Source organism: Pygocentrus nattereri, chromosome 8, assembly GCF_015220715.1.
Source record: "Pygocentrus nattereri isolate fPygNat1 chromosome 8, fPygNat1.pri, whole genome shotgun sequence".
Classification (NCBI taxonomy): Eukaryota; Metazoa; Chordata; class Actinopteri; order Characiformes; family Serrasalmidae; genus Pygocentrus; species Pygocentrus nattereri.
This window is the reverse complement of record NC_051218.1, coordinates 8,039,539-8,050,000: the sequence shown is the minus strand read 5'-3', so window position 1 is coordinate 8,050,000 and position 10,462 is coordinate 8,039,539. Positions and strand designations below refer to the sequence as shown.

Here is a 10,462-nt window from a genome sequence, read left to right as displayed (position 1 = left end):
GGGTTGACACTGAGCACCACAGTTAAAACGATAGTTCAGACACTGATTTATCCAGTTTTACCCCAAACGCAGTTGATCAGCCAAGACGGGAATCTCAACACTGAGGTACAAATCTAAAGCTGGCTTCCTATCTGAATATTCCATTCCACCTTCAATGGGGCAGCACTTACCATCTGGCTCCTGAAGCCATTTAAAGTGGATCACAAACATCCAATAAGAAGCTGGTGAAGAGTTTGAGGCGAGTGTGTGATGATTTGGACGTGCAGTTAGCACCATGCTAATTGGTGGGGTATGGGCTTCCATTACTTGGTATCTACATTAGCATTGGCGCTGCTGATCAGCTACATTAAGAGTAAAGGGGGAGCTGCTTTAGCTCATACCACACTGCAGCGGCGGGTGGGTCGGACTGTGAGGGGTCTGTGTTTCCCAGAGAGTCCAGCAGCCCTGCAGGAGGAAACAGAGCAGGCTGAGCCGGACATGTTTGGCATAATAAACAACAACAAATTCATTTTTATGAATAAGTATTAATAAAATCAATAAGATTCATATAAATAATTATAAATAACATCAAATAACCAAACACTGAGGCATTACAGCTACACCTAGACAGACACACTCACTCAGAGTAACAGTCACATTCACAGTCACACTTACAGTAAGTCACAGTAACAGTCACACTCACTCAGAATAACAGTCACACTCACATTAACACAGTAACAGTTACAGTAACAGTAACTGCAACAGTAACACTTAGTCAGTCACACTCACTTTAACAGTCACAGTAAGTCACAGTCACAGCAACAGTAACATTCAGTCACAGTAACAGTCACACTCACATTAACAGTTACACTCACAGTAACAGTCAAAGTAACACTCACAGTAACAGTCAAGGTAACACTCACAGTAACAGTCACACTCACATTAACACAGTCACACTCACAGTAACAGTCATAGTAACAGTCACACTTACATTAACAGTCACACTCACATTAACAGTCACACTCACATTAACAGTCACAGTAGGGTGCCACTTGGAGTAAGAGTAAGGTGAAAGGGAAAACTTAATGGAAGGAGGGTAGAGAGGGAGTGGTAGGGTGGGAGGGAGGCGGGGAAGAGAAAAAGGGAAAAAGGGGGAGAAGTTAGGAAAAAGGAAAACACATCATAATCCAAATTGGTCCTTTTATTCATTCATTTATTTGTGTTTTTTTTCTTTTTTTCTCACCATATTTGTGACTAAACAATACTGTTTAGGCCTTTTTTCCTTCATTGGATTTGTTTTCCTGATGTTTTGACTCATTCCCTCAATAATAATAATAATAATTAAAAGATTTTTTTAAAAAGTCACAGTAAGAGTCACACTCACAGTAACAGTCAAAGTAACACTCACAGTAGCAGTCACAGGAACAGTCACACTCACAGTAACAGTCAAAGTAACACTCACAGTAGCAGTCACAGTAATAACCACCATCACAGTCACAGTAACAATCATTCACACTCACAGCGACCGTCACAGTAAGAGCCACCGTCACAGTCAGTAATAGTCACATTCACACTCACCATCAGTCACAGTAACAATCACTGTCAGTCCCAGCCACCCTCACAGTTAGTCACACTCACCCTCACAGTCAGTTACACTCACCCTCACAGTCAGTTACGCTCACCCTCACAGTCAGTTACGCTCACCCTCACAGTCAGTTACGCTCACTCTCACAGTCACACTCACCCTCACAGTTGCAGTGTGCAGTGCGATGCTGTAAACTAACCCACAGTAACAGCCACAGCCACACTCACCATCAGTCACAGTAACAATCACTGTCAGTCCCAGTCACGCTCACCATCAGTCACGCTCACCGTCAGTCACGCTCACCGTCAGTCCCAGCCACCCTCACAGTCAGTCACACTCACACTCATAGTCGCAGTGTGTAGTGCGATGCTGTAAACTAACCCACAGACGTGATGGAGTTACTCACAGGACAGCATGTGGTCCAGCACAGAGCAGCAGGACCGAGACACAGCAGAGTCCACAGAGTCCTCAAAGCCAGAACCAACCAGAACACTAACCACCGCTGATACACACACACACACACACACACACACAGGAACAATAAACACAAGAATAAATCCACTGTGATGACAAACATTTCACTCTCTCCACTCAGATCTGAATTAATATCACGATATGAAACACTGATCAGTATTTAATAAACGAGCGCGTCTAAGGTACGTGTTCATTTACTGACTCTTAGAAAAACAACAACATGGAATCTGACCAGGAGAGTTCTTTTCACTGCTGTCAGAACAAAACGTCACGTCTTCATTTCTGTCGTTTTTCAGTTTTTGACATATTTTGAAAAAGTCTGTTGTTCTTTACACTGTATGTGAATTTTATGATGAATGGACCAAAACAAACGACCCACTGCCTGGAAAAAAACTGATTACACTGACTTACATTGATAGTACAGTGTGTCTTTTGTACAGTTATTATTTTGGAGATGCAAGGCTTTACACAATTATATGTGTCTTCATTTGCACAGAAAAACACTGATTGTGAATTAAATAATAACAATGCATTTTTATTTATAATGCACCTGTAATTTAGGTGAAAATATCACAGTGGCAAGAAAAAGTATGTGAACCTTTTAGAATTTAATGGTTTTCTGCATTACTTGGTCATAAATTGTGGAGCTACTTTGACTGACAAAAACCACTCAAACTTTTTGAGTTTGCTCTGCACAAGAAGGATATGCACATGTGAGCCGTGCCTCGTCAGAAAAGAGCTTTCAGAGGATCTACAGTCAACAATTGTTGATTTACATAAAGCTGGAAAGGGTTACACAAGTGATTTCAATGGCTTTAGAAATTCAGCCGTCTACAGTAAGGCAAACAACGGAGACAATTTGGGACTGTGGCTACTCTGCCAAGAATGTTTTCACTGCCAAATACACACTTACTGCTCAGATACACTAATCTGATTAAATAAAGCTGAGTTACCGGACAAAATCCGGCGCTGCACTTCCTCATCTTCTGGATCTGAGGCCCTGCATCCGCACAGGCTCTGTAACTGAGACACTAACCACACACACACGGCCGGCTCGCTGACCACACACACACACACACAGAGACACACACACACACCACTAAAGCAACAGTTCAGCAGATAAAAGTCAAATTTCCCGTTTTATTTAAAGGCCAATTACACATGAATTTATAAACCCCTGCTCTGTGTAGGTGACAGCATTCAGTCTAAGGTGTTCCGTGTTACCTGTGCAGCAGGTTCTGCAGCGGTAGGATCTCCTCAGCGTGTAGACAGTACACGACCTCCAGCACCGGCTGTGACCAACAACAGAACACGTCACACTGACTGACAGTGTTCAGTCTGAACTACAAACACACAGTCAGCAGAGCTGAGCGTTCACTGCGGCTCAGTGTGGCCAACTGACCATCAGCTGTGGTTGTGATGTCATGAGCTCATGAACGTTTGGCAGCTTCTGATTAGTCTAGTTTATCTCTGAATCTCTGAGCCACTTGGTTAAACTTCCCTAGTGAACACTTCAGAGAACGCTGTTAATAATAATGATAACGATAATAACAATAATAATAATAATAATAACAACGTATGCAATGTACGCAATGTTGATATAAAGTGATTAATCGTGCTCACCTGTGTTTTCCAGTACTGCTGCCACAGCAGCTTCGGGCTGAACACACACAGCAGCTCCCGCACAGCCTGCAGCAGCACGGCCAGCTCAGCCTACACACACACACACACACACACACACACACACACACAAAATACACTACATTGTATTAATTGCACTTTCTACACTTGTAGCAAAAAGGGTTCTATATAGCACCAAAAAGCAAATGTTTCTAACAGTAGCAGAACCCCTTTTGGCCCTTTAGTCATGTAAAGGATACTTTAAGAGTTTGTGGTTCTATATAGAACCATTTTCTTAACTAAAGAACCCTTGAAGAAGCATCTTCCAACCATCTGGTTGAGGAATGATATGGTATTCCAACTAGTTGTATCCTAAGTAGTTACTAGATTTTTTTTTATGTTTTTAAGTGGTTGCTAAGACATTGTTAGGTTGCTATGATGTTTCGGGTGGTTGGTAGGGTACCGCTTAGCTGTCTCTATAGTATCTAAGGTGGTTGCTAATGTATTACTGGGTGGTTGCTGTATTGTTTCAGGTAGTTGCTAGTGTGTTGCTAAATGGTTACCACTGTATCCCAGGTGGTTGCTAGAGCGTTATTAAGTGGTTTTTTTTGGTCTTCTTAGTGGTTGCTAGGTATTTTCTATGGCGATCCATGTGTTTGCTGGGAGTTGCTAGCTGGTTGCTATGGTATATTGGATGATTGCTATCGTATCCCAGGTAGTTGCTAATGAGATGCTATTTTAGTTTTAGCAAGGCAGAATCACTAATGAGGGTTATTTTAATGGGAGATCCAGGTTATCACCAAACTATCACCCACAAAGACAGACGGACCACGGCCAACAGACCTGACACTGTTATCAAGGACAAGAAGGACGAGACCTACATCAAAGACCACAACACCTGCATCAAAGACCACAACACCTGTAAAGTCATTGTAAAGCTGGATTGTGGGGATTGAAAGCAGCAGGATGTGTGACGTGAGGCCTGAATTAGCTCAGTCTGGGTCTCAGTTGTGTGCAGCGTGGGTGTGGGTGTGTATACAGACCCTCTGAATGGAGTCGATCATGGCTGTCTCTCCGGTCCCACGCAGGTTCAGACCCGTGAGCTTCTCCATCACCACCTGCACACACAAGACCCCCACCGGGACCCCCAGCTCACCCGCCTGCCTCCGCAACTCACCCTCTGGACACATACAACGAAGTCAGGAGGAAAGAATAATTCTGTCGCACATCATTACATAGCAGTTAGCTCCGCCCACTCAACCTGGCTGTGCAGTTAAGGCCTTTACACACCAAACACACAGAATAAACAACTCCAGAACACTAAATACACCCATTCTTTCCCATCCAAACTCTGCCCAAAACTCTGTGTTACACTGATGCCGATATCATTCATTCACAGATATATATTTATGCATCATTGCTGTTAGAATAAAACCTCATCTCTCCATTTTTCAGATTGTGACATCATGTGAAAAAGCCTGTTGCTCTTTACATTGTGCGTAAATTTCATGATGAATGGACAAAAAGAAACGACTCAGAATGACTTGGAAAGACGTCTGGTTCCATTGACTTGCATTAAAACTACAGTGTGTTTTTTCCTTCTCCTGTAAAGTTACATTTTGGAGATACGAGGTTTTCTTCCAACAACAGTGATATATATATGTATATATGTCACCACTATATAGTGAAACTGCTTCTATTTTCAATTAATGAACTTTATTTTAAGAATAATTAAAACAATTAAGATTAACAAATCAAAATCAACTTAATTATCAATTACCTTTTGATAATTACAGGAAGTTCTGAGCAGCAATTTCTGCTCAAGTAAAAGGTTTTTCACAACAAACTCTATTATCAGCATCTTTTTTGTGCTGTGTTCGACAGATCAAATTCACCTGAGAGTCTAAACACGAGCTTCGGTAGAAGAGATAAGAGTAATAAAAAAAGGCTGAATTACTTTTTTTTGGTTGAACTGCAGAAGTTAAAATAATCTGTGCAACGTTCTGCATTTTCCTACAGAGCTTAAAGCAGCGGAGCAGTGGAGGTGGTGTTACAGTGAATAAATCACAGACGATCTGCTGTGAGCTGTGATTATATTCAGTGCGTTTCACCTTCAGCATCCTATTGACTAAACACAGTGACAGTAACTGAGGAACACAGAGCTGCAGACAACACAGGCCTAATACACCATAACAGGCACTTCATCACAGAACACAGCACAGTGGAACACACGTCTGATTCTCCCAATAACCAGTTATTTAGCTCTTATCTGTCCCGGATGAGGGACAAGCTCAGAGATCTTACCCAGCAGAGACGCTCCAACCTTTCCAACGGTGTTTTTATCAGGAACATATCCACTCCCTGCAGCCCCCTCACAGATCTCTCCTCCAGCCTCAGCGCCTGACTGACACAACACATCAGCACAATCACTGAGACACCAAACACCTTCCATCAGGTTCCTAATTATAAACACTCCGTTCTAGAAAAACTGGATCACACACAGAACTGTTCACAGTGGTGGTGATAGGAACCAGACCTCCCCCTCTTAAAGCTCATGAAATGGTTCTGAATTCACTGTCTGATGACTGAGATGCTGTTTTATGATAGTTTAGAGAACTTAAACTCCATTCATGGTGGAGGGAGACATGCAGGGAGCCATGCGGCAAAATAGTCCCCAAAAAAAACGTACTATTCCAGATTTTCCACTATTTTCCATCAACATTCCATATAAACTCTGAAGACTCGTGTAGGTTCTCTGGTGGTTCTGGATGATAAATAAAATGTCTATATCTGTGTTGTAGTCATGGCGACGCCTGGTTCCTATCACCACCACTGTAAAGATGTCGGAACCATTTCAAACCAAACTGCTCTGAACTTCTATGAACTTCTCTGTTTACAGCTCACACACTGGATTATGGGGGAATAGTTTGGAAAAAGGGTGGAGTTTAAAGCTGGTGATTCAGCTGCACTGATTATGTGATGTTAGAACCGGTCACTACCACTGTGAGTCTGTAAGGTTCAGAAACTGGAGAAATGTTTTAAATCCAATGAAATTCCTCTTTAACAGTAAGCGGGAAAATGAATGATTGTTTTTTTTATGCATCACTACAGGAACGTAATCGGCAATGCAAAAGGAAGAAAAGCTTCAAACGAGCCCTTTAAATTTCACCCTACGAGCTCCACTCACACCGGCCTCCAGGATGAGGTCAGAGAGGTTGTGGTTGTGGCTGATGAGCTGCAGCGCCGCCTGCTGGAGCTCCTCAACGCTCTGCAGCCTCCGTCTCTTCACAGCTCGGCCTGCTGGAATACGAGACACATTTCTCACCAAACAGTCACCTCACAGCAAACAGTTACATCAGTCAGTCACTTTACTCAGCTTCCTGCACGTCTCAGTGTGACGGCTCAGGAGCCATGAGGCCCCAGTTCAGGAGGATTAGGAGGAAAAGAGAGTCTGAGCACTTTAATCCACCCCAACTCACAATCAGCAGCAGCAGCAGGTGAGGACTGAAGATCAGGCAGTGGAGAAACAGTGAGATTCCGAATGAGAACAAACCCCGATTAAACTGTTTACACCTCACTGAGACTCCGTGCAGCAGAGCTTACAGTTCAAATGAAGTGCTGAGTCAGAACATCCCCTTCAAAACTTTCATTCATCTTTAATCTCGTCATTTTTAATTCATTGAGTTTTCTCTTCTAAAATCTACTGTTTTAATCATGTTTTAACTTCTGTTCTCCCTCACTTTAATCTTTAATCTTTAAATGACTCTGTATTTTCGCATTTGCCAATCAATCAATCAATCAATCAACCTTTATTTGAACTAACTTTATTTGAGTCCACCGAAGGAGCCCTGCGTTTACAGCGTAGGCAAGCCGAATGCTGAAAAGTGATAATAATCACAGTAGTAAAAAATTTAAAAATTAAAAATAAAAAAAATCAATAAACTGTTAAAATTACAACAGTATAGTAACTTAATAAATAAGATAAAATGAGGATAAATTAAAACTATAATTACTAATAATTAAAAAAAATAGATGTAAAGATGTAAAATTATCAAAATAAATGAAAGGGTAATAAAAACAAATTAAACTAACTAAAAACACCAGAAACCACTTTAAAACACTTTAAAGCTTTCCCAGTTCAGATTTTCCCGGTTCAGTAAAAGCTTTCCCAGTTCAGATTTTCCCAGTTCAGTAAAAAATTTCCCAGTTCAGATTTTCCCGGTTTAGTAAAAGATTTCCCAGTTCAGATTTTCCCGGTTTAGTAAAAGCTTTCCCACTTCAGATTTTTCTGGTTCAGTAAAAGCTTTCCCAGTTCAGTAAATTATTTCCCAGTTCAGTAAAAGCTCTCTGCACCTAACAGCTGATCCAAGATCTTCTACTGAACTGGGAAAACCTGCTTTCAGCTGCAGAACCAGTGAGCTGGACTTAACACAGGAATCTCTAAGGCTTCCCTCACTGGAGTCACATGACCAGCTCTCTGACTGACAGCAGTGACTGAGGTGCTCCGTAAATAAACCTGTCCTTAAATATAATAAACTCAGGGCTTCACTGCGTCCCACTGTGTAGCTCTGCAAACAGGGTCAAATCACTTTAGTGGATCCGTTTCTTTTCACTTTGGCTTGTTTTCCTCATTTTACTGTTAAACTCAGTCTCATGTGTTCACTGAATTTCTCTGAGACACAAACACACCTGGAGCACAAAACAAGGCGAAAATAGCAGAACAGGGGCGTTTCTCTTCATTCCGGCTCGTATTCCATGGAAAACGCTGGTCTAAGCGGAATAACAGTGTGATTATAAACAGGAGCATAAAAGATTTGAGGCTGTGACTGAGTTTACATTCCTCACATTCTCTCCAAAGTTTAGGAGCCATGTGAGAAAATGACCTTCAGCCAAAGAAAGCTACAAACCTTCCCTGTGGAAAAGTCCGGTCACGTGTGTGTTTCACTGTTTTCACTGTTCAGCTGCTACTAAGTGGACGACAACTGCAGTGGATAATTGTGTCCTGTTTTTAGATGAACGATGAAAGAACAGCTGAAGCTGCTTTGTATCTTTGTTTTCTCCCTGAAAACATTAATATTTCTTTCATATTACAAAGTCTAATATATTTTCATTGATGTTATTAAAGCATTTTGTGGCCCAGTGGTTAAAAAACCCTGATTTACACAGTGGCTTTTTATCTTTTCAGCGCTTCCCTAATATTCCAGTGTAACACACTATACTGACCTGAATCACAGCACTGCTCTCTTAATTCAACGGGTAAGATGTAAACAGAGCAGTTCTCTGTTCTAGATAAACTTACTAAGTCAGAAATGTTCCTACATGAAATGGTTCTGAATTCACTGCCTGATGACTGAGACGCTGTTTTATGATAGTTTAGAGAACTTAAACTCCATTCATGGTGGAGGGAGACATGCAGGGCACTGTGTGGCAAAATAGTCCCCAAAGAAAACTTATTCCAGATTTTCCACTATTTTCCATCAACATTCCATATAAGCTCAGAAGACTCGTGTAGGTTCTCTGGTGGGTCTGGATGGTAAATAAAATGTCTATATCTGTGTTGTAGTCATGGCGACGCCTGGTTTCTATCATCACCACTGTAAAGACATCTGATCAATTTCACACCAAACCGCTCTGAATCTGACTACACCTCACACACTGAGTTATGGGGAATATTTTGGAAAATGGGTGAAGTTCCCCTTTAATAATCTCTATTATAATTTGTGCTGCTGTAACAGCCTCGACTCTTCTGGGAAGGCTTTAGTAGATTTTAATAGATTTTGAACATTGCTGTGAGGATTTGATTGAGCATTAGTGAGGTCAGGTACCGATGTTGGATGGTCAGTTCTAGATCGCTAACTCATCCCAAAGGTGTTGGATGGAGCTCCATCACTCCTCCAGCGATCATTCTTCTTATTATTATTATTATTATTATCATTATTATTATTATTATTATTATTACCGATCAGAGCGGTGAAGCTCCTCCTGTCTGAGCGCTGCGAGACGCTCAGCTCCTCCACAGACATGGCAGGATCCTCCATCACTCACCGCCGCGGCACTGAGCGGGAAACAGCAACACCATCGATTACCAATCAATCAATCAATCAACAAACATGCTTATCATCAATACGCCTCTGCTGTCCGCTGGAGCTCGCCTTGTCCAGCTGTCCTCCTGCGCGGCTCGGTTCTGTGCTCAGCCCGTGCTGCGGGTATTGATTATCTCTGTATTGATCAGTTATTATTTATTAGTTATTGACTGCTCCTCGCGACTGTTTTGATGCTGAAAGTTAGCTCAGTCGCCACTTCCTCGCGCGCTTCCTCAGCCAAGTCCTCATTGGCTTAGAGCCGATCTCAGCCAGCCAATCAGCAGGCAGTGTTGAAGAGCACGCCCCACCCACTCTGCGGTGTTGCCATGTTGGTGAGAGATTCCCCGCTCGGCCCGCCGAGCCGTTACAGCGCTGATTAAACATCAGCCGGCCTTCAGCTTGACCTCAGAGTGACCTTTCACTGGTCAGGCATGTCTGCCCTTTTGCACCCCACCTTCGGGAGCTTGCGGGTCCCTGTTGCTGTGTCAGTCATAAAGTTTCACTCTGTTTTAGTCTCTCGTGTTCTGTCCACTCTGTGAGCCCACTCTCTGAGAGGATAAACTGCTTCTATCAATTAAACCAAATGGCTAAAAAATGACTTTTATTACTTTATGTATCATTAAATTCCATCTTTGGGTCTCATACACTCCTATAATGTGGAGCAACATCATTAAAATACAAAAACAGAAGAACTATTTTGGTTCCCCATGGATGGTTCTTT

General features: G+C 42.1%; 1 protein-coding gene across 3 annotated transcripts in view; it reads right to left on the bottom strand.

Moving 5' to 3' along the window:
- LOC108439036 (FA complementation group A) overlaps positions 1-9,977 on the bottom strand; it is a 35,583-nt gene extending 25,606 nt beyond the window's left edge. For 2 of the 3 annotated variants that reach the window (XM_017717205.2, XM_017717204.2), the window contains exons 1-10: positions 9,811-9,977; positions 9,618-9,713; positions 6,846-6,958; positions 5,963-6,062; positions 4,702-4,838; positions 3,662-3,751; positions 3,263-3,330; positions 2,992-3,095; positions 1,971-2,066; positions 381-444 (exon numbers count right to left, since the gene is read on the bottom strand). In XM_017717205.2, coding sequence (XP_017572694.1) covers positions 381-444; positions 1,971-2,066; positions 2,992-3,095; positions 3,263-3,330; positions 3,662-3,751; positions 4,702-4,838; positions 5,963-6,062; positions 6,846-6,958; positions 9,618-9,696 — 851 coding nt within the window. In that variant the 5' untranslated portion in view covers positions 9,697-9,713; positions 9,811-9,977. Of the gene's footprint in view, positions 1-380; positions 445-1,970; positions 2,067-2,991; positions 3,096-3,262; positions 3,331-3,661; positions 3,752-4,701; positions 4,839-5,962; positions 6,063-6,845; positions 6,959-9,617 lie in introns of all 3 variants that reach the window. The other variant, XM_037540589.1, reaches the window with a different exon arrangement.
- Positions 9,978-10,462: the final 485 nt, after the last annotated feature.